At 44.4% G+C, this 25,036-nt stretch overlaps 1 protein-coding gene across 1 annotated transcript in view; it reads right to left on the bottom strand.

The window, feature by feature from the left end:
• Positions 1-4,609: 4,609 nt before the first annotated feature.
• Positions 4,610-25,036, bottom strand: part of CPN2 (carboxypeptidase N subunit 2) — a 41,777-nt gene continuing 21,350 nt past the window's right edge. The window contains exon 2 of the mRNA XM_086944291.1: positions 4,610-8,330. Coding sequence (XP_086800417.1) covers positions 6,698-8,320 — 1,623 coding nt within the window. The 5' untranslated portion in view covers positions 8,321-8,330 and the 3' untranslated portion in view covers positions 4,610-6,697. The remainder of the gene's footprint in view (positions 8,331-25,036) is intronic.

The raw sequence follows: 25,036 nt of genomic DNA, 5'->3' as shown, positions 1-25,036 counted from the left end.
ATGAGTCAAAACTTCCACTAGCCAAAACTCTGATCTCTCTCTCTCCAGGAAGAACATTAATCACCAGAGTTATCATGACATTTTAATTGTTGCCTGAAAATTGCTGAAGGCAAAGAATGCAGGTGCTTTTTAAACGATGATATACGGCGCCCACACCTGAAGTCATTACCTGGTGCAGGGGCACTGGTCGCACCACCCTAGAGGAGCCAGCCATCCTGCTAAACATGGGTAGGCTGCAAAAGAGCAACTGGAAATGCTCATGAAAACAGGCATGCCACCTTGTAACTTCACATTGTCCCTACAGGCTTGCTGAGCCCTACGGAGTCCGCTACGCATGTATCAAAATACACTGGGCCTCATTTATGAGAAATGACGCATCGCTGCGTGAAAGCAGCGATGCGCCACTTCTCAGTGCGCCCTCCTTGCGACACCGATGATGCATCATATTTACAATATGACGCATCATGCCACAAGGGAGGACAGATATGTCAGTATAACTGATGTATCTGTCAGCGCAAACAGTGGCGCATTGCTGGAGTTGTGTCGGAATCCTGACGCAACTCCAGCAATGTTCCTTTCACATGGGGCAAGCCCCATGTGAAAGGGCCTGCGTCACCCTTACACCTACCATGAGGCAGACGTAAGGTTTACACACATTGGAGTCCTAGAAGTGGCGCAGCAAAATCTCATAGATTTCGCTGCGTCACTCCTACGACCCTTTCTTGCGGGGGTACGCCCACCCTGCATACATTATACCTGGCGCAGGTATAATGTAGTGCAGGAGTTTACGAAGTGACGCATCTACCAAGGTGCGTCACTTCGTAAATATGGCGCAACATGGCGCATTTTTTACGCCACTGCTGGGTCACAATAAGTGATGCACCCGTGGCGCAAAAGTGACGCAGGGACTTCATAAATAAGCCCTACTGTCCCAAAACCTCTGGATTGCAGACGCACACAGTGGCTTTCCACAGACTTGCTCCTCAAAGAGTCAGCGGCAACTGAAAGTTGGAGCCAAGTATTTAGTACCTTTCTATCAGCTATTGAATATTACCTCAAAGATACAAATACTATACAGATTTTGAGATGCGCCCTTCAGATTTATAATTTGTGGATGGAGTCGCCCACTCTACATTGTCAAGAACCACCATCATGGAACTTCCTGTCAATGTAGGAAAATGTTGAAAGATGATGCCATCATTCATGATCAAACTTTTCAAAAGCTTTTGCTTTACAAAGCAAAAAAGTGGGAGTTTGTTAATGAAAAACCAAAAACAACGGCCTAATTACCCCGGTACTTTTTCTCCCGCAATTTGTGGGTTATTATCATGTCCCTTACTACCAGATTCTTCCTGTCGGTCGCGACAATAAAAAAAATAATAGACACAGTCTGCCCTATTTAGGGTGGATAGTGTCAAGTCCTTCACCTGACGGTTCATATCTCATCAGGCTGACAGATGAAGTATTCCATCAACAGAGCCAACAAGGGATCAGTCGAAAAAATACTTATGGTCGGGCCAACTGTAAATGAGGAGGGCAGGCTGAGTGTTTGTGACAAAGTACCTAGTCCTCCAAACTCTAATCCAGGCTCTAAGGGGCATATTTACTAGGGGATTATGCTACCAGAGCGTCACTTTTACTGACGTTAGGGTAGCGCAATGCCCTGCCCCACATACTGGCTTAACGTAGCTTTGTAAATCTGGTACCCTTTCATGCAGTTTTCTGCATGAAAGGGTACTGCAATGGGTGTTGCTGTGGATATTCCACCGCAACTTCCATTGCTTTTTGACACTGCCCCAGATTTACAAGGATCTGTAAATGCGAGACAGCGCCAAAAGTAACACCATGCAGGCATTAGATTGGCGGAATGGGAAGAAATACTTTTATTTCTTCTCACTTTTGCTTTTTAGGTCTCGCCTGAGCCAGTGCATGCGCTGGTCTGGCGAGATATTTAGTAAGTGGGCTTTAGAAATTCGACCACACGGTTTTGCTTGTGGCCTAAAACTTGCGGTTACGCGTGCGGTTACGTGCACAGGCGCCATCTGGCTTTCCGTCATGGCTCATTAAGCACACTTTTGCCACCGCCGCGCTCGCGCACCACTCACCTCCTTTTTTTTATTTCCTTTTTGCGCACGCGCACACAACTCCCAGGCTTGTCTGCCTCATAGCTCGGCTAGTTCCTGAATCTTTAGTACGAGCTTTGAAGCCCTGCGGCTACTGGTTGGGTGCTTAGAGACTGCTGTGGTGTATGCTTAGAAACCTGCTTGCCTCAATGTGGTTGTAAGTGTGACTTATTATTGCACACAGGGTGTAGAGCTCACCTAGACTCTAGGGCTTTGTAAACTCATTGACTTTCATGTGCTTCGGAGGCCGTTTTGGTTAGCTGTCCCGTCTGTCACATACTTACAAGTTCGTCTGAGATTCAAGGGCCGCAGTCGTAGACGTTAGAGTGCAATTTGTGTGTGCCTAGAACCCCTGCTTTGGTTTGTGTGCCTCAAAGCAGCAGCCTGGCCCTTAAAATCTCAGCTGCAGTTTGAATGCCAGAATCGCACAGTGGTATATATAGTCCCTGATTACAAGCTCAGTTGTGACCCATCTGCTGCATACTTAAAAACCCAGCTACCACTTTGCTACAGAGTATTCGCGTTGAATCCTGCATGATGCGCGTGTGCGGGTGCAGCGTGTAGGCCCAAAAACCCGCTTTCAGAGGCTGACCTTAGATCTCCTGCAGTGCATGCACATAAAAGTTCAGCTATAGTGTGTGACTTTGGGTGTCAGGTAGCGTTTGTGTTTGTGCATTTGAACTTTGCTGCCGATTCTCTACATGTGCTTAAAAATCCAACAACTGTCAATCAGCCACACTGCGAGTAGCACTGACAGTTCTTCCTGTCAGTATAGCATTGTTTCATTTTAGCCAAGACGTCCATTAGTGGTAGCTACCTAGCAGTGGAGGCTTACTTGAGGATGTTATCTGAAAGCTCATTTTAGATACATGGTTACAATATACGCAATCAGACTGAGTAAGATTAATGCGGAAACAAAGATATTGCTTTGAAAAGAAATGCACCAAAACGTACATCAAAAGTAGAGTATTTAAAGTAACAAAAGTGTAATTCAGAAGCGCCGACTTGGCAGAGCTGCTATCTTGTTGATTTCTCACGAGCCTTGTCATTTTTGATACATTGGGTTAAAAGTTTTTCTATTCTACCGTAAAATTGGTATTGTGAGTTCTGTTACACGTGGCTTGTAGTGATGCTAGTTTCAATGTGTTTATGAAGGGAAATGTTTCAGTTCTACTGGGAAATGCATCTTTAAATGACTCCCACACAATACATCAGATGGGGTCTGAAAAAAACAACAAAACAGCAGTGGTGATCTTACCTTGCAGCATGATTCATAAGTATGTGCATATCGTGGTTGCATTGTTATGCTTGCATTGTTGGCAATCACTGGTGAATTACCGCACATCTATATCATAATGGGCAGCAGGGATACATTATGATGTGCTGCACATATCTGTGCATGGTGGCAAATAGTGAAAACAGTGGAACATGTAATCCTGGTTACATGTGACATGTGACACCCTGAAGCACCATGTTGACATACCTATGTAGCTGTGCACTCTACACAAGGAGAATACACTTCTATTAGCAGCCAGCTGACTCAAAGATTAAATAATACGCAAGTGTGAATGACCTCCAAAACTTAGCCCAGGAGCTAAATGTGCAATATGTTTTGTTATGGCACTTCATCAAAACTATTTAACCTGCTAAGGTTTAGGTCCTGTGGTTGTGGCACCAAAAGCCAGTGTGCAGTGTTTTTGACCATATTAGTCAGTACTAAAAACATTCAACAGCGCAGGAAAGGATTAGAGTACAACACCCTCCCTTACTATGCCTCATCCCTTTGCTGATTATTTATAAGAAACCCTAGACCTGGTAGGGCTGCATAACTAAATACTCATAAGGTCCCAAAAGCGAGACCTACTGGCTTTGTCAATGCTTGTTCTATGTGTAATGCATTCTGCAGCACATATGAAAAGAGCAAATCACCATTAATGATTGTTTATGTGCAGGAAGGTGTCCCTTTCTGCACATAAACAATCATTAAATAATGGTGATTTGCTACTTCGATGTGTGCTGCAATATGCGCACACAGAAGTAGCAAATCACCATTATTGAATACCTTCCTACACTTAAACAATCATCCCAGCAAAGCAGGCACCCTTGCACTATGCCGCTAGGGTTTCTGTGTTGGGCGCTAGGCAACTATTCTTAGCACCAGTACTAGGGGAAACACAGGGGTGCGCCGTATCCTTGTAAATATGGTGCATCCCTGCATGTTGGAAATGGCGTGGTGCTGCCCAATTGGGAGCAGAGGAGATCTGCACCATTTCCTTAAAAATATGCTCCTAAATCTTTTAGGTCCTCAATGAAGAGAAACAATGAATTCCTGTTGGCAATATCTGTAATGTCATCCCCAATATGCAACCTTGCATAATACTTTGAAAACATGTCCAGAGAAATGTGTGTTTACTGCTCAGACAATGAACAGTTTTCATAGTGAAGGACTCTGTAAGAAAACCTCCAAATTATAATCCACAACTGTATTACATTAAGTGTTTATTTCTGTTATTTATCATCAAGCACACACAGGATGTTTTACAATGGACATTTAACATACTTTAAAAGGATCTTATCCCTAACACAACCTTTTTAGAAAAAACAAGTGCTGGCAGGAGCAGAGTGGACCTAAAAACACATCTGACAAACATCTTCTGTCTCTCTGTTTTTTTTGCCAGTTTTTCCTATTGCCATAAAAACCAGGAGCTGGAGATAGAGGCTATCAACCGTATAAAAATGGCCTCCAGTTTCTCCACACCCCTGGAAATATTTTGCAGGGACGACTCCTCCGTTATGGTGGAGGAGCATCGCCCCACTGAAAAATAAAATGCTAATAAAACCACTTTATAATCATTTTCATTACTCCCAGCTGTGGTTAGAGAAGGGCTATCCTGCTGGGCATCACGCTACAGGAGGAGTGGTGGGCACTTGTAAGTGCGCATATCTGTTTGGACGGTCGTCTCAGGCCGGCCAAACAGACATGCGCACTTATGTTTTTCCAACCCAGCTGTGTTGCAACAGCTTGTTTGGAGAAAAGCCCCAGGTTCCCAGGACCTGAGCGAGCATCGTCGGCCCACTCAGGCCAATCACAGCGCTGCTGTCATGGCGGTATTACCAGCATGAGAGCAGCACAGTGATTGTTCCCTGGGAGCCTGTGCGCGGCTTGACCAGTGCCGGAAGAGGAGCACTGATGTGGCAGGTCTAGGAGCGGGTAAGTTAAAAAAATATATATTTCCACCCCCCCCAAAACTGGAGCAGCTGCACTCATAATTTGACATTCTGGCCCTTGATGACGAGTGTCTGGGGACTATGAACTGCATGTTTACTTCTGTGATAATCGGTTAAACTCTTTTATTGTCTTGCTTTTTCAACCTTTGATATAATGAGGTGCTCATCCTAAATGGCGAGTATTCTTGATGTGACCGGTAAACCACGCTGAATCAGGAAATGCAGGATATGCTGGAATACCACCCCAATGTTTCCCCCCAGACATTTATGCAAAAAGTTCCTCTTAGGAAACTGGCTGAAATGGGGAATTACCACATGGAGCTGCTGTTGTGACTAAAACAGCAACCTCCCAATCCCTCTTTTTTAATGGGACCACCTAGAATTCCACATCCCAGAATTACTAACACTGAGGATATCACTAATTCTGGAAAAGAAAAAAACAATGCGGTATTACCGAATCCTAGCCCCGTCAGAATGGTTCCTTAAGGGCCTGATTATAAATACTTGGGGTTGGATGGGATACTTTTTGTATCTAATTAAATCAGTTACAGAGAGGCAATATTTACCACCTACCCCCATTATTGCAGACAATGGGTTATAACATGTGGATTTCCCTGCTTACTGCACCAAAATCCGCGCGTCTCAGAATTTTCCATGTCGTTTTCACTCTTTGAACTCCAATAGGTTTGATTACCAAAATTTAATGAGGGTGCAGATTTTATTTACCTTAGTAATTACTCGCACTACTTATAATTGCGATCCATGCGGCCACTCACTATTAGGCCGTTAGTAGTTATTAAAACACAACTTGAGTCCACCCCCTAGCATTGTCAACCCTTGTCCTTTTTTTATGTTGTTAAAATTAGAACCAGTACCCCTTGTGTTTTATGTGCATGTAGCAATACACAATAAGCAATACACAACTTTTTTTGTTATTGGCTTGTTGGCTAAGATAGTCATAAATACAATAAAACAACGGCTAACCGTCCTTGTGATATATTCTGAAATATATAACACGTACAAGAATATCTAAATTACAAAATATTCTAAAGTGAGGAATTTGCTCCAAGAGCTCTTGTCAATTTGCAGATGATCTAAAGGTGGGTGACCAATTTCAGTCCAAAAGGTTGAATCCACACCAGATTTTCAGGATATCCATGGGGGAAAATGCACATATAATGACTCTGAATGGCAATCATTCATGTAGGGAATTCTCCTGAAATGCTGGTATAAATGAAGACATTGTTGACCAACCATGGACACCCCTGATCTAAATCCAAAAATACCTTTCATTTTTATTGCTGCAAAATACTTTTCGCTGTCATTCAAGTTTCTTTTTAGCACTACTAATTAGCATGAATAATGATGTCTATATCGACAGGGCTGCATTTGTCTGGATCCACTTGCTTGTTAGACCTGACTTCCAGAGTTTCTGAACGATTGAGTCCTTCGACATGCACCTTTACGCTGTTGCACATGGATATTTTACACGAAAGGAAGTTAATGTTGTTGACTGTCCTGTAGGTACATGGAGGGAGTGATTTGTGGCTGACAATGGAAGAAACACTTATTTTGGTTTCATTGTTATGTTTTTGAGACAGAAGAATGTCAGAGTTGTCTTCAGCAGAGAAGCAAAGCAGTTGTTCACCCTTCAGAAGAGAGAGGGCAGTTCCATTAAAATTCTTGGGGCCATCACAGCGTGCTTGAGAATTCTGGTACCAATCTGTGTTCATCTTCATCCAGTCTACCAGATAGGCCAGGAGGCAGTCGCATATCCAAGGGTTTCCGCGTAAAATAACAGAGAGTAGATTGTAATTTGTGTCAAACATGTTCACAGGGATGTTACTCAGATGGTTTTCAGACAGGTCGATCGTCTCCAACGAAGAGAGGGTCTCTAGCATCTGTACATCTAAAGATGTGATCTTGTTATTTTCAAGGTAAAGTCTGGTGAGGGTCTCCAGACCTCTAAAAACTCCACTGGGGAGAGTTGTGATAAGATTGTTAGACAACGAGATGGTGTTTATATTAACTAAGCCCCGGAAAAGACCTTCGGGTAGAGTCTTCAGCTTGTTCTTCGCTAATGACAATTTCGATAAATTATTCATGGCACCAAAAATACCCATAGGGAGTTTTTCAAGCAAATTTCTATCCAGATTTAGCACAACAAGATGTGACAAAGAGGAAAACACTTCTTCAGGCAACTCCTTGAGCGAATTTTGAACTAGACTTAGCTTTTGCAGCTTATGTAGGTTGGAGAAAACTTTATGAGAAAGTTGTGAGATGTTATTTCCATCTAAGTAGAGTTCCACGAGTTCTGATAGGTCAACAAATGCATCATGGTGCAAGTTCCTAATGCCATTGTCTTTTAGACTGAGCATTTTAAGGACATTGTTTCGGCTAAACAGACCAGCAGGGATCTGAGGGATTTTATTCAGATCCAAATTCACTATGTTAAGATTCTTTACATGATCAAATATCTTGTTAGGAAGTTCATCAATGTTGTTTCCCCGTACATCGAGAAATTCTAATTGCTCCATTTCATCAAACAGCCCAGGTTCAAGTTTTTTGATTAAATTAAACGTGATAACCAGTTTCTTGAGATTCCTCACACTGTTAAGTATCCCAGCTTTAATAGTGGATAAAGGATTGCCAATAATTCTAAGCTCTTCAACACTTGACAACCCGTCAAATGCCCCAGGTTCCAGAAATGTTAACTGATTGTTGAGGAAAACCAATTTTGACAAATTTGTTTTGTTTGAGAAAGCACCAGTTTTAACAGTGTTTATACTGGTTTCCACAAAGACAATTTCTTTGACATTTAAAGGAAATTCTTCTGGGATTTCTGTCATGTTCTCTTTAGTGCAAAAGACCTGATGGCTCTTGAAGCAGTCGCATGATGATGGGCAGGTTGGAGAGAACATGCCAAGGGGGGTGGTGACGAGGAGAAGCAGAACCAACCTGGCCACCATCCTTACGAACCTAACAAGAAAAGAGAAAAGAAAAAGAGGACCTTATTAAAACTCTGTCAAATTTCATTATAACAAATTTTTATTTGTTCTATATTCAATAATGTTTAGACAAAATAAAAGTAGGGGAATGATCTTGATCATGTTAGTTCAAATAATCTCAAAAACATATTAAAATACACTAATTCAAGAAGTATTAAAGTTTTTGTTTGAGTTTCCATAAGTAGCATTCAACCAAGTTGTTTATGGTTTACACCACTTCCCCTAGTCTAGCAAACATGAATTTATTTTTGAATAGCAACGTGTTTGCCCACCTAGGAATGCCATAGACAGTCTCAAGTAAAGAGCTGCCCTTAGAATCTTTACAAACGAAACATGAAAATCTAACATGGTACGTGTAGCAATTGGGTAGTGAATGTAGAATTGGACATTTTCCCTCAAAGTGAACAAATGTGCACATTTCACTGTTCTCCTCTAATGGTCAATATTGTCAATTATGATTTGAAAAAACAAAGGGGTATATTTCCAAGCCCCTATCGCAGCAGGAATGTCACTTTTAAAGATGATCCTGTGGCTGTATGGGCTTTGCCTTATTTACAAGGCAGCGTTAAGCCATTTAAAGTGGCTTAATGCTGCCTTGTAAATAAGGCCCCCTTTCAGGCTATACTTAGGACCCCATTAGGATGTCGGGCGGATCGCCACCGCCATGCAGGCGGTGGCGATCCGCCTGACATCCTTCCCCGCCCGCCACCCATTTCCCCCGACATATTACTATGGCGAGGGGGACCGCGGCGGATGGAAAGACCGTCCGCCGCTTTTCCGCCCGGTCAAGGAGTTGACTGGGCAGAAAAGGGTTTCATATGGTGGCGGTGTCTGTTAGACACCGCCATCCATATTAGGGTGAAGGCGGGGACATGCTTTTCTGTGGCGGCGTTGCCGCCACGGAAATGCATGCGGGAATGTCTTGTGGGGGCCCGTTGTGAGCCCCCAGGGACTCCGGGGGGGTGGAGGGTGCACATGGGGGGTACCTATGCTACCCCCCTGCACTTCACTGTACAACATAACAGGCACCGCACGGTGCCTGTCACGTTGTGCATTGAAGTGCACAATGTGCATTTTTAGCATTGCGGCGGTCGGTGCTTTCAGCACCGTCCGCCGCAATGTTAAAAATGTGGGATGCGCCCACCAGTGTGGCCGGCGCATCCTAATGGCCCCCATGAGACCGCCGCCCTTGTGAAGGGCGGTCCCATTTTACGTCCGGATGGCGGGCGGACTTTGTCCGCCCGCCATCCTAATGGGCCCCTTAGTGTGAAAGGGGAGGGCAATGGGTGTTGTGGTGGGCGTTCCACAGCATCAACCATTTATTTTGATGCGGCCCCATTTTACAATCAGACGTAATTGTTTTGCCAAGGAAGACTAGTTTAAGGAAGCTGGAGTACTATCAGAAAAACTAAAACACAGGGGCTACCCCAACACGTTAGTCAGAACAGCTGTCAAACGTGCCTGGTATTGTCCAAGGGAGGCACTGCTCTGTCCCAAAGAAAAAGAGTCTAATACTAGATTAGCCTGTGTAACCACATTCTCGCCTGTGTCCAATGAATTGAAAAAAAGCATACTTAGACATTGGCCAACCTTGAGCACAGGTGCCCTGCATTTTGACCGCCCATTGTTTGCTTTCAAAAAGAGTTCCAATCTTAAAGACCACTTGGTCAGAGCTGCTCTACCCAACCCTCCCACTTTGAGCACAATAGACTCCCTATGGACCCAAACACCACTAGTGGGACATGCTAAATGTGGATCGTGCAACGTATGTGAGTTCACTATTGAAGGCAAGTCTTTTGTATTTAATAAAGTGACTATCAAATGTAAAAGTTTTACTAACTGTAATAGCAGTGATGTGATTTACTTGATCCATTGCCCTTGCAAACTGATATATGTGGGACAAACGAAGCAAAAGATTAAGACAAGGATTTGTCAACACCGCAGCCTAATTCGCTGCAAAACTCCCAACGCTCCACTAGTGGATCACTTCACCGACAAAGGACACACAGACAATGATTTAAAATGCACTGTCCTTAAATCCGTGAAGCTGCCACCGCGTGGAGGTGATATTCGACTCTTGCTTAACAGAGAAGAACTTAAAATGATCCTACTTCTGGACAGTATACGAAGCGGCCTCAACCGTAATGAGGACTGGACCTCACTCTTGTAAAATCTGTTTTTAGTCCCTTGAGTAAGGACTGGACCTCACTTCTGTGATAATGTAATTCCATTCTGTGAACTATGAATGCTTGCCTATTCTGTAATTTCTTACATTACTGGCTTCACACTGTCCAATTAAGTCACCTGCATGACTTTCATAACTCACCAACTCACTTATTTAATCCCTTCACCTTTGTATATCCTTATGACTGTTCCAAGATGTCTGCCACCTATTGCTGGCTGCCCCCGCAAACATGGCCGCCAAATTGTGTCACTTTCCCCTTCAATATGGCCGACGCATTGACTTCCCCCGAGCACGCCCAGACTCAGGCATTCTACGGCGCGACTGTGCACCGAGACGTCCTCGGAAGTTCCACCGCGAACTTCAGGTAAGCGTTATCCCCTTGTACCCCTAGGTTACATCGCTACTTTGGCTCTATGTGGGTCTTACACAGTACCCTTATTCTTCCATAGGAGCCTTATTACAGGCCACCGCGCTCCGTGGCCAGGTTTAAATCGGCGATTCCATAGGTAAGCTGCCGCTTCTGGTTAGGCAGTATACATTGCCCTATCATCGTACCACAGTGCATGCATGGTACTTTTATACTTACCCCCGGCTCTAGGTACTAGAGGTAATAGAAATTTTCAGGTAGCTAGTGTGTCCCCACTCGCACCCTATCCATACACCCTTGTTCCTTGTATGTCATGTAACTTCCTTCCCGTGCATGCTAGAAAGACGCATATGCATTTGCGTCCAACGTTAACATGTCAGTTATATAATTCTCCAAGAAAATTACGTTAATTGGGCTTCTAGGCCTATGGTGCCAACGTCTTTACATGGTACACTTCTGAATCCTGCACACGTTTTCTCCATGTTTCCTGGCTCAGTCGAGCTAGGCCCTTTAATCGAGGCTCCAAGTCTTTTCTGTCTCTGAAAGCTGTAGTTTAGGTATGCATCCCTGACCTCTGCCTTACTTCCTGCCCAGCGAAGCGGTGCCCGGCTCAGCCTGGCCTTCCTGCCAAAGACAGTGTTTTGCCTACAGTTATCAGCTCGGCCTCCTCGAAAACACATTCCAGCCTAGTGAAATAGGTAAACATATTCCCGGCTGCAGAGCAAAGGGCCCGGCCTTCCTGTCCTCCTTGCAAGTGATTTACAGAACCCGTTACCATGGTAGGCCCATGGCCCCCGCGCATTGCACCAAGACACGTATGCATGTACGAGAGACCTTTTACTCCAGATACTACATCCTCCAAACATGAGATACCAGATATGCCATAGGTACAGGTCGTTCTGACATCCCAGACACCAGTCTCCTCTTCTAGCGCTAAAGTCAAAGCCCCCAGTTCTCCCCAGTTACACGTCATACTCAGTTGCGCGCGCATCTAGGCCAAATGTTTCTGCTGACCCTGCAGGAATTCACTATGTATCCACCCACTTATGACACTTCTTGTGACGTTTCTCTGACATGTCAAGTGCACGCCCATGTGTACGCCTTCTTACACGCCTCCTGTTACGCACATGTGTTCTTATCTTTTACTTTTCACTTGTTACGCCTACTGTATTCATTTCAATTATACTGTTTTACTATATATAATGTGTGATGTTAATAAAACGTTGAATATCCCTTCCTGAACCTTAGTGGTGATGGAACATGATGTCCTGTTCCTCGAGGATCATAATTAAAGCCCATATGACTCAGATACCACGGACTCTGCCTCTCATTTGATTGAGCTATCCTTATTGATATTTAATGTATGGAAAAATAGTCCGGTAAATTTATTTACCACATATTCTGGCGCCCGAACAGGGACCCCCCCCTTCCCCACTCGCCGGCGATGTAACGCAGGCCTTGACCCCTTCTACAGCCGTGAGGGATCCAGTGCACACCTGCGGGTTTTCCTGCTATCTCCCTCAGGCCCCCGGAGGAGACGGAGACTGCGGTCCGGCATCCAGACGAGGCGGTGAGGAATGCGGAGGATCCCGACCAGAGCCCCAAGTCGAGAGAGCAAGGTCCGAGGTATCCGGAGACCCACCTGTTCCGAAGCGCATGCGTAGGAGAAATCGTAGCCCGACGCAGTCCAGTCCAGTCCAGTTTCCGAGGCCTTCAGTTTCTGCTTCCCGGTGAGTACCGTTGTTGGGAACGCATCTAGACGGGTTCATTAATTTGTGCCCGGTCAAGACGGGTCTGGGTACACAGACCTGGTCCAGACGTGTTCACTTAGGTGAATGCGGTATGACGTGTCTCTTTATGGGACCGGTATTGTCTGTACTGTTTTAGCAGTGCATCTAGTAATCCAGTATTCTAGTATTGTTTCTCGAGATTTTCCAGAATATATGTTTTCTTTGTTCCAGGTAATATCAGTCTAAAATGTTTCAATGTGTTTTCATGTTGTGGTATGAATGATTGTTTGCTATTCATTACTGTGTTTATTGTGCTCACGTTCAAAGTCAGTTCAAATATGCCGCTGTTCTCGAAATTACGTCAGATAGGAACTAGGAAAGGGATACTCGAAGAAGCAGTTCCGGTCCCGCCTAGGGACACTCCAGGACATTTTATGTACCACAAGCACGGCTTAGATGCCATACTGTACCTAGATTTGTGGGTGGATTATACTAAAGATCTGGAAGAGAAGTATAGATGGCCTGTCTCAGGGACATGGGATGCTGAATGCATCATGAGAGTAGAAGAAGCATTATGGAAGAAGAAAGCCAGACAATCTCAGAAAGATGCCATAGAATTATGGCGTAAAGAAGCGCATAGAAGAACAGAAAAAGAAATCAGAAAAGCAGAGAAAAGTAGAGAGGAATCTGAAAAAGCTAAAGAAAAGGAATTATTAGAAGAAGGAGAACGAGTCAGGATAGAACAACAAGACCGTCAAAGAAATGTCCTTATTACAGGCATGTATCCTGTTCTTGCCGAGGGCCTGCCTAAAGCGACCCCGGAAGTACCCTGTAACTTGCCACCACCATTGGTCCCGACTAAACTCCGTCATAAACAGACCGCAGCAGACATTTTCCTTTCTTCCTATTTAGATGATGTAGCTCCAGCATACACCACTGTACGCGTACCACCTGTTAATAATGTACAGCAGCCTATTCAGCCTGCTCAGCCTGTTCAGGACACGTTACCTCAAGACTCGACTCCCCCACCCGTCGTCATTTCCCATCCTGTCACTACTACTGCTACTGTCCCTCCTGCTGTCGGTCCTACCAATCCTTTTGCTACACTGACAACCCAGAGTCTGCCTACATTACCTACACCTACTTTTCAAGCTCCGACACCAGTAGCATCAACACATCTAGTTGATGGTTCCGCTTCCGCTTCAGGAGGCGCCGTAGGAGGTCGCCCTGTGACCCCACCTCAAGTAAAAAGAATGACGCTTAGAGAAGTGGCGTTACAGCGTACACCCAAAGCTGCGACATTCGCAACCCTTAGACAGTACATAACAGATTGTAGATATGATCCAGTACCAGGTGTAGAAGATATGATGTTAATTTCGTTACGTTTACGACGTGTTACCAACTATTTGATTCTTTTACCAGAAATGACTAACCATTTAGACAATATATACCGTTTTATTACAACAGGGGAGAGACCAGAATGCATTCGCGAGGCCATGGCACACCACAAGGTTGAGACACAAAGAATGATCTTACAGTTTTTGATAAATTGTTTGATAAGGGAACGAGATCGGCCAGGTACAAGCAAGGAAGAGATGGACATACTGATAAATTGGAGTAACAATATAGCTGATGGTAAACATAATAAACAGAGTTGTATAGAATCCATGTGCAGAAAGATCCGTAAAGAAATTATAATAATACACGAAAAAGAAACTGCAGCTAGGGAAGACGAGAAGGAGAATGAAACAGAGGAGGAAGATATAGAGGATGCAGGAGACCCAGATAGAATAGCGTACGTAGGTAGAGCAAGACCTTTTGACAGACCCATTCGTCTAGAAAACAAGAAACGTTTCCTGTCTCCCATACCAGAACAATGTTCTCTTGAACATGTATTCCAAGCCACTGATAGAATACTGAAAGAAAGAATAGGTTACAGTGAACTTAGTACCATGCGTGATCAGGAACTAGCACGGTCAGCAGTACAATGGGCTGGAAATACTAGTATATGTAAAGATGATTCAGTAGCGCAAACATTTTTGAGTCTTACCCCAGACGAACAGCAACTAGCTGGTATGTACATGATCCAGCATCTCATTACACTATATGAAAGCCAACATTCTGATCCAGGTCCCCTATATAATATACTGGAAGAATTACTCCTAAAAAGATGGAGAGGCCTAGGTACCAATTTAATTAATACCATCCTAGAACAACGCCACAAATACAGAACTTTCCTGACTCCACATTTCGTTCCTGTTCCACCCCCAGTAAGACAACCTTTTTACATAGACAGACAGAATCCTTTACGAGAAGTTCATCCCGTCCAGACCCCAGGGGGTGAGCTTCAACGAGTATTTGTATACACACCCCTGACCAAAATGGAATTATTGGAAATGAAGAAATTAGTGCCCTGTCATGATAAAGATCCAGCAGGGTTCCACCGTGAATTAAAAGATATGTTACTCATGGGAGATTATACGTATTCCGACATTCTTAAAATGTTAAAGGTATTGTTGCCTGCCGGCATTTACGAAAAACTTAAAGAAAAAGAATGGGAGGTGGGAGATAAAAAGATTATTTGGACTGAATTAGAAGACGAAGAAAATAGGCGAGTCCCAGGTACAGGTCTTGGGGACAAAGCCAAAGCATTACCAGGATTATTAGTACAAGTCTTGCCTAGGTTATTGACAGTTAAAAAAGAAGACTGGGATGCAATCTCAGCCTGCAAACAGAAACAAGACGAAGACACTAGTGATTTTTATTCTAGATTCGAGAAATGTTTTATTATTAATAGCGGCCTGAAAACAAGTAGTGAATCTTATCCACATCTTTTTGTGACCAAACTAGTCGAGAATTCCTTACCACAGGTTAAAAACAGAGTACTGAAAGTCGAAAGTACTTGGCAAGCAAATACTCCTTCCCAAATGTTACAAATGTTACAGTACCACCAGAACCGAATCAGAGAGGAACACGAACATGAACAGAGACGTATGAAAGATACGAAAATGTAAGTATTAGTTGCCCAGTCCGTCCCAGCAGATAGCCAGAAGAGAGGTACGACACAGACTAGTCACCCTGCAGTTCCTGTTAAAGGGAATTGCAATTACTGTAAACAGCCAGGTCACTATATAAACGAATGTACCGTGCTGAAATACAATATTGCTACAGGCAGGACGAAAGAAAGACCGCGTCCACCTAGACCAGAACATGTTCCACAGAATATTCCACAGAACACGCAACCTCCCCAGAATGCACAACAACAGACAGTAGCTGTACCCCGGCCCCAACCCATTGCTGCCACGCAACATGTCTCACAGCAAATGTACCAGTATGCACAGTCAGAGTACCGCGATTATCAGCAGTATTCATGAAACAGCCTAGAGAGGGAGGTTGGCTTGCCCCTTATCGAGGTTCCTGTAGATCAAGAGGGTCCCTATGTACATAGTCAGGTATTAGGGAAAGACAGAAAATTTTTGATTGACACAGGGGCGAGCAGAACTACCATCAGTCACAACGAGGTTCCAGGGACACCCCTCTCAGGCTCACAGAATGTTTCCCTTGGTTTTTCAGGAAAGCCTATTGTTAACGAAGTGTCAAAGCCAGTACCCCTTGCAGTTGGTCCATTGTCTCGTACTACAGACTTGTTACTTACGAAATCATGTCCTGAAAACTTACTTGGTATTAAAACATTGAAAGCACTAGGAGCAGTGATATGTTGTTCTCCGGAAGGAGTGAGATTGTTTTTACGTGATTTTAAAGGTCATTATGTGTTGAGAGATTTTGATCCAAGATTGCAAAATGTACCACAGTATTTATGGGCGCAAGGTCCAACTGATGTAGGTTGTATGCACATTACACCCTATCGTGTTACGCTCAAACAAGGTGTTGTACTACCCCGGATCCGACAATACAAGTTGCCACCTGAGGCTGTGATAGCCTTACTGAAAATTATTGACGAGCTCATTGCACAAGGAGTAGTTGTAGAAACTGACTCCAATGTATGTAATTCTCCAATCATTCCGATTCTTAAACGAACTGACCCAAATGCACCACCAGTCTACCGATTGGTGATCGACCTCCGAGAACTGAATAAATGCATAATACCACAGTACCCAGTAGTCCCAGATATTTCTTCCCTATTGACTGCTATTGATTCCGAAGCAGCGTTCTTTACTGTAATAGATCTCAAGAACGCCTTCTTTAGTGTTCCCATTCATCCTGAAAGCCAGTACCTTTTCGGATTCTGTTTAAATGGCCGAAGCTTCAAATTTGCACGTGCACCTCAAGGGTTCACAGAAAGTCCTAGTATTTACAGTCAAGCTCTGAAACGACAACTAGACAGTATTCACATGCCTACTGACACTGCATTGCTGCAATACGTTGATGACTTGTTAATTACAGCACGGACCGAACGTGACTGCGAACGCGCATCACTGACAGTCTTGTATTTTCTGGCCGAAAAGGGGCATAAAGTGTCCCCTTCGAAGCTACAATTCTGTGCCCAGCAAGTGGTATACCTTGGACACTTGCTGTCCAAGAGGGGTAGACAGTTGACACCAGATCGTATTCAGTTAATTGCACACCTGCCACAACCCAAGACACAAAAGGAAGTACGGGCTTTTGTTGGCCTCACTTCTTACTGTAGACAATGGATTCCTCAGTATGCATACCTAGCCAAGCCACTCATACAGTTGACAACACAGGAGGCAGCGACTTCGACTGTCCTCCCTTGGACTCAGGAACATACACAAGCTTTTAATGACTTGAAGAAAGCTTTATGTCAAGCACCAGTTTTAGCTACACCATGTTACAGCAAACCTTTTACACTTTTTGTCACAGAACGCGATGGCACAGCATTATCTGTTCTCACACAAGATCAAGCAGGACACCACAAGCCTTGTGCTTAGTTTTCTAGTACATTGGATCCAGTAGCCCAGGCCTTGCCTGCGTGCTTGAAATCAGTTGCAGCAACAGCTCTAGCTATCAGACAAAGCGATTCAATAGTGTTAGGACATCCCTTGACAGTACAGGTTCCACACGCCGTGGAAGTTCTCCTAAACCGAACCCAGACTCAGCACTTGACCATAGCACGACTGACAGGTTATGAACTGACACTGTTTCAACCACACATAGAAATCAGACGTTGCAACATACTCAACCCTGCCACATTATTACCCTCCATTACAGCAGATCCAGCGCCACATGACTGTGTGGAAGTCATTAATACCGTGACAAAGCCAAGACAAGACTTGACAGACATTGCATTGTCCGATCCAGACCTGACACTTTAGGTGGATGGTTCATGTATGAGAACAAGCACAGGAGAGTTAGTAGCCGCATATGCAGTGACCACTGAAACTGAAGTTATAGAAACACATCGTATTGACACATTATCTACCCAAGCAGCAGAGCTCATCGCTCTGACCCAAGCCTGTATACTAGCCAAGAACAAGAAGGTAAATATATACACAGACTCACAGTACGCATTCGGAGTCGTTCACGATTTCGGTGTTCTCTGGGAAGAAAGAGGTTTTTTAACTTCTCACGGTGCCAAGATACAACATGGTCCCCTCATTCGAGCCCTGCTAGAAGCAATACATTTGCCTACAATGATAGCCATCATGAAGTGCAAAGCACATACTAAAGTCACCGATACTATTTCCCAGGGTAACGACCTGGCAGATCGAACAGCTAAACTCACAGCTCAGACTCAGACAGACATACTAACTGACCCGACAAAGACTGAAGTGACTCCATTGACACATTGTATGACAGTTAAGGATCCCACACTAGATGTACTCGACATACAGACACATGCAACTCCAGATGAAATCAAGAAATGGACTGAACAAGGAGGGGTCCAGACAGATCAGGGATGGATGACGAAGGGAAGAGCCACATGGTTCCTCCCCGACTCTATGGTTCAAGTTATCATTAACACAGCACATAGTCCAGCACACTTAGGAGAGAAAGCCATGTTAGACAGTTTACAGAATCTTTGGTTCAACAAGCATTTACGTGCAGCAGCGAAACAGAAAGTGCGTACCTGCATGATCTGTTGTCAGTTCAATCCAGGTAAAGGTATCCCCGTGGAACAAGGTGGATTTCATCCTCCTGACCATCCTTTTGAAGTCCTCCAGATGGATTATATCCAGATGGACAGATGCCGAGGATTCAAGTATGTCCTCGTAGTCGTATGTGCCCTTTCCCGATGGACAGAGGCATATCCAGTCCCAGATTACACTGCTGTAACCACTGCCAAGCAGTTGGTTCGTGAATTTTTCCCGCGATACGGTTTGCCCCGTGTCGTGTACTCTGATAATGGTCAGCCATTCTCGTCCGAGCTCATGAAACAGGTATCACTCCTGTTAGGTTACCAGTGGAAATTCCATTGCGTACGACACCCCGAAGCCGCTGGTCTCGTTGAGAAACATAATCAAACCCTGAAAACACGGTTAGCGAAGATCTGTGCAGAAAAAGGTGTAGACTGGATAGTAGCCTTGCCAGTTGCCCTCTTTTACATGCGAATGGTAGCCCATTCTAGAACTGGATTGTCCCCGTATGAAATAATTTTTGGACGTCCCCCAAACATGTGGGGTACGCCTATGCCTCGAAGAATAACTGATGTTGACAGTACTATGCTGACAGATTACCTAGCTTCCTTGATGTCTGCACTACTATCTTGTTGTTCACAGGTCGCGGCTGCCTTCCCGGACAACACCCAAGTAAAACCGCATGAAATCGTTCCAGGGGACCACGTCTATGTCCGAAACTTCGATCGATCGAGCCCTCTGGAGCCGAGGTGGAAGCAGCCAAAGTTGGTGTTGTTGACGACGAGGACCGCAGTGAAACTAGAAGGCCGGAAGGGATGGTTGCACTCCAGCCACATGAAGAGATTTTGTGGATTGTGTCCAGAATCTGTATTAGAACAAATAATGAAATGCACCGCTCCAACAGTCAGTTTTACACCATATATTGGTGATAGGGTCTGTGTTCAAAAAGAATTGTTCCAAATAAGAGAACGCTGAGTCCGTAATTGCAAAAAATATTGCAATATATTGTTTGGAAAAGGTTCGGCGCGCGAACTGCAGAGACGCCGACTGGGGATTCTAATAGGACCCTGACAGGTAACTACCTGAATGTAACTGTGTTTTGGGAGCCGACTAGGGATCGCACGAGCTTAACAAAGTGACAGTGAATAACTAGCACACCATATGCTCTAAGGTCAATACCCTTCACTAAATCAAACAACTTACTGTCACCGTGGATGAAGAAATAGGAGGGTCTCCTAAAGGAGCATTTTCCCTTGAAGCTATAAGCCCTGAAGAAGTTCCGCTTGACGGAACGAAACGCGTTGGCTGGTCTTTCAATTGGAACATTAAAGCAATCCTGAACACTTTTTTGCAATTACGGACTCAGCGTTCTCTTATTTGGAACAATTCTTTTTGAACACAGACCCTATCACCAATATATGGTGTAAAACTGACTGTTGGAGCGGTGCATTTCATTATTTGTTCTAATATCATTTTTCCCAAAGTTGTTGGGACATACTCTTGGGACAGGGAGTATTTGAAAACTGCACGCTATTTGAAAGATAACATAAAAATAGATACTGGTGACATATGGATTGGTGCTTATAAGGTGTCATAAGTGGTCCACTGTCCACATTGTGTTGTAGAGAATTGTGTCCAGAATCTGTAATAAAGGACTGCCCCCTTTCAGACACTGACTCTAAACTCCCCCTGCTAGAGAAAACTCCACAGCAGGAGTACCGAGCCAAGTTGAGGTCTAGTAAGTCAGACAGCGTTTAATTGTTTAAGTCCCCCTCGGGTGAAGCGGTTAGACAGGTTTCTGACATGTATAAGATAGACCCAAGTAGTCAGAGAGATAGGCGAAACGAAAAGAGAGTAAACTATTGCAAAAATCTGCATAGCCGATGCGTTATTGCATTAATTTTTATGTTTCTTCTGAGTCTTACGATCATATGCATAAGTTTAATGCTACATGTTTTCTTTCCTCTTGATTCTCATGTACATACTTCCTCTAATGACACTGTAGAGCACACTTTCAGCGACCTGCCCCCACACGAGTTGTCCTATCGATTAGCAATGCGCAACAATACTTTTATCCGTATGTTACACCATTCCCACCAGACTAGCAATGCCACCAATTGCTGGGTATGTGGCCGACTCCCTCCCTATCAGAAATACAAGGGAGTTCTGCCCCTCTTTCCTTATCCGTTTACACATAATGGTTCGTGTGGTGCATGGTTTACTTTAATGTCCTCCCTAGACAGTACGTCCACTGTTTCCCAAGGCAATTGGATTTGGGGGAACTTGAATACAGTTATGAATAAAATATGTTTCCCAGACAAGGAAGGTCTTCCCCGAAGGACAGGGACCGATCTAGAAAATGAAGTGTATGGATTAGGTAATTTTACACTTAACCTCATGATTCTGAATGTGCAGTCTGAGACTAATTCGGACTTGCCGTCTATTGCAGTTTTACCAGTGAAAGGTGAATTATGCGTCAGAAAGAATGGTTCAGTACATCTAGGACACAGTGATTGTAATACTGTGGTCGAATTCAGTGATAAAGGAAAGTCTACTTTCAAAGCCTCCCGCCATTCATATTTTATATGTGGTCAGACAGCCTATGTACGTCTGCCATTAGATTGGGATGGGACGTGTTATATTGTGTTCCTATTGCCACCTGTTTTCCTAGCCCCACCTGATTATCATCGAAATCCACATCTTGTGCATGTAAGACATAGAAGGGAGATCAAGACCCTGATTGTCGATCAGACTGAAACAACGTTGGAGCAATATACAGATTTCAATAGAGGATTCTTTTTCTTCATAGGCCCCATTCAAAATAGTAAATTAATACGTAGGTTAACACGAACTTTGGAAGCGGTAGTGAATGAGACCACTTCTGCTTTAGGTAACCTGACCGAGGAGCAGTCTGCTATGAGACTTGTTGTTCTTCAAAATCGCCTTGTCCTTGACGTCATCCTGGCCGATAGGGGCGGAGCTTGTAGAGTCATTGGATCCAGTTGTTGCGTGTTTATTCCTAATAACGCGTCATCTGTGTATAAGGCCATAACACGGCTTCATGAGATAGCTCATCAGATACATCAGAACCCAGGCACCTGGACTTGGTCCGGTTGGCTCTGGAGTGTGATATCCGCCTGGGGATGGAAAGTATTGTCATTCCTAGGAATTATACTGCTCATAGTATTCAGTTGTTGTCTCTGTCTGCAATGTGGGCCAGCGATTTGCGGCTTGTGCGCCACAGCTTGTATTCCCCGTCCAAGTACATGTTCCCGTTCCCGAATGAAGAAAGATGAACAAATGATGCTATATGAACAGATAGATGGTCTCATGAACATAGATATATCCTAAAGGGTGAAGTAGGGGCCAAGGAGGGAATGAGGTAATAGAAATTTTCAGGTAGCTAGTGTGTCCCCCACTCGCACCCTATCCATACACCCTTGTTCCTTGTATGTCATGTAACTTCCTTCCCGTGCATGCTAGAAAGACGCATATGCATTTGCGTCCAACGTTAACATGTCAGTTATATAATTCTCCAAGAAAATTACGTTAATTGGGCTTCTAGGCCTATGGTGCCAACGTCTTTACATGGTACACTTCTGAATCCTGCACACGTTTTCTCCATGTTTCCTGGCTCAGTCGAGCTAGGCCCTTTAATCGAGGCTCCAAGTCTTTTCTGTCTCTGAAAGCTGTAGTTTAGGTATGCATCCCTGACCTCTGCCTTACTTCCTGCCCAGTGAAGCGGTGCCCGGCTCAGCCTGGCCTTCCTGCCAAAGACAGTGTTTTGCCTACAGTTATCAGCTCGGCCTCCTCGAAAACACATTCCAGCCTAGTGAAATAGGTAAACATATTCCCGGCTGCAGAGCAAAGGGCCCGGCCTTCCTGTCCTCCTTGCAAGTGATTTACAGAACCTGTTACCATGGTAGGCCCATGGCCCCCGCGCATTGCACCAAGACACGTATGCATGTACTAGCACCCAGTATAGAATGGCCTCTGTCCGAGAGACCTTTTACTCCAGATACTACATCGTCCAAACATGAGATACCAGATATGCCATAGGTACAGGTCGTTCTGACATCCCAGACACCAGTCTCCTCTTCTAGCGCTAAAGTCAAAGCCCCCAGTTCTCCCCAGTTACACGTCATACTCAGTTGCGCGCGCATCTAGGCCAAATGTTTCTGCTGACCCTGCAGGAATTCACTATGTATCCACCCACTTATGACACTTCTTGTGACGTTTCTCTGACATGTCAAGTGCACGCCCATGTGTACGCCTTCTTACACGCCTCCTGTTACGCACATGTGTTCTTATCTTTTACTTTTCACTTGTTACGCCTACTGTATTCATTTCAATTATACTGTTTTACTATATATAATGTGTGATGTTAATAAAACGTTGAATATCCCTTCCTGAACCTTAGTGGTGATGGAACATGATGTCCTGTTCCTCGAGGATCATAATTAAAGCCCATATGACTCAGATACCACGGACTCTGCCTCTCATTTGATTGAGCTATCCTTATTGATATTTAATGTATGGAAAAATAGTCCGGTAAATTTATTTACCACAGCGCGACTGTGCACCGAGATGTCCTCGGAAGTTCCACCGCGAACTTCAGGTAAGCGTTATCCCCTTGTACCCCTAGGTTACATCGCTACTTTGGCTCTATGTGGGTCTTACACAGTACCCTTATTCTTCCATAGGAGCCTTATTACAGGCCACCGCGCTCTGTGGCCAGGTTTAAATCGGCGATTCCATAGGTAAGCTGCCGCTTCTGGTTAGGCAGTATACATTGCCCTATCATCGTACCACAGTGCATGCATGGTACTTTTATACTTACCCCCGGCTCTAGGTACCTTATCGGGGTCTGCATCCCTGACCTCTCTCAACTACCAGGAAATTGGCTCGCCGGCTGCGCGCTATCAGCATTGCTCTTTTAGCCATTGCGCTTCCCGGGAAACTAACCGTGAGGTAAGCCCTCCTACCGAGCAGACACTATAGATCCACTCCACGGTTGGCAGTCCTGTCTAATCTCGGTCTCACTCCCTCCAGGCTCCCCGCAGGCACCACACGCCTTATTCCACTACCAGCCCTCCAGCCAACTACACGCGCTGTGATTCCACCCTTCCAGGCAAATTGCTGAGTGGTATATTGCGAGGTAAGCCCTCTCATCTAATGTTCCTCCAACTCAATGCCAGGCACATAAGCAAGCCCAGGCTAATCATGGTCTCATTCCTCGTAGGCACAATACGCCTAATCCTACTGCCAGCCGACCTAGAATCATCAACCCCAACCCTCCCAGGCTCCGCAATTGGAAGCCCGACCACCCTTGATTCTGATTCTGGAATTTGCCCAAGCCACTGTTCCTAGGTAACCAGGCCAGACCTGGTCTTCCATTCTTGTCGGCACAATTCCGGACGAGTAGCCCACCTAATTCACGGAATGCCTCTTGCACGCTGTATACCCATGCACGTAAGCCTCGCTCGCCTAGCACTAGTTGCCTGTCACCATCTACACCTTTTTTACCATCTTGGCATGTTATAGGCACCGTTAAGAATTGTTTCTTGGTTGCGACACGTTTGAGAATTATCATCGGGCATGTTTTGATCACCAATTAGTAAAAGCACTGTGGCTGCCTGGCACTGGTTGCCTGACACTTTTTCACATGAATGACCCATAGCACCTCTGAGCATGGTATGTTAACGCGTTGAAACTGTTCTATGAGTAATACAGCTGGCTAATTGTATGTTATATGTTTCCTTTCCCTCCTGTCAATACAGGCTTTTAAATTCAGGCAAGCAATGAATGTCCTGATGATGATCCACTATTTTTAACTGGATCGAAACGCCGTCGACATAATATGTGGTCTAAACACTAGTTCACTATTATGTGCCTAAAAATCATGTGTTTTCCACATATGTGAAGCAAATAGATTGTAAAATTACCTTTTTGCTCCTGTTCGTTCTAAATGCCTGAAAATCCCTGGTTGAATGTACTGTGTATTGTATGTCTAGTACTGTGGATACAGGACTGTGTCCCACTGCTTTATTGTTGTTCTGTTTGATTGGCCTTATTTAGTTATCAAATACATTTTGAAGCCCAGCTGGGCTTCTTGTTCATTATAGTGCATATTGTGGCCTATAATTATTGAAATTGTTATTTCTCCTTGTCAAGGACCGTTGTTTTTCGCTTAATTGATACCCCAGGTCCTTGCTTACCTAGAGCGTTCCCTTGTCTTTTAGTAATACCAATTTACAAGGGTGGCATAAATAGAAGGCAGCGCCAAAATTAAGATCAGGGAAAACCTGGACTTAACATGGCGAAACAAGGAGAAAAGCT

The sequence above is a fragment of the Lissotriton vulgaris genome, chromosome 11 (genome assembly GCF_964263255.1).
Source record: "Lissotriton vulgaris chromosome 11, aLisVul1.2, whole genome shotgun sequence".
Taxonomy (NCBI): Eukaryota; Metazoa; Chordata; class Amphibia; order Caudata; family Salamandridae; genus Lissotriton; species Lissotriton vulgaris.
The sequence above is the reverse complement of the archived record's forward strand: the minus strand, read 5'-3'. Positions and strand labels throughout refer to the sequence as shown.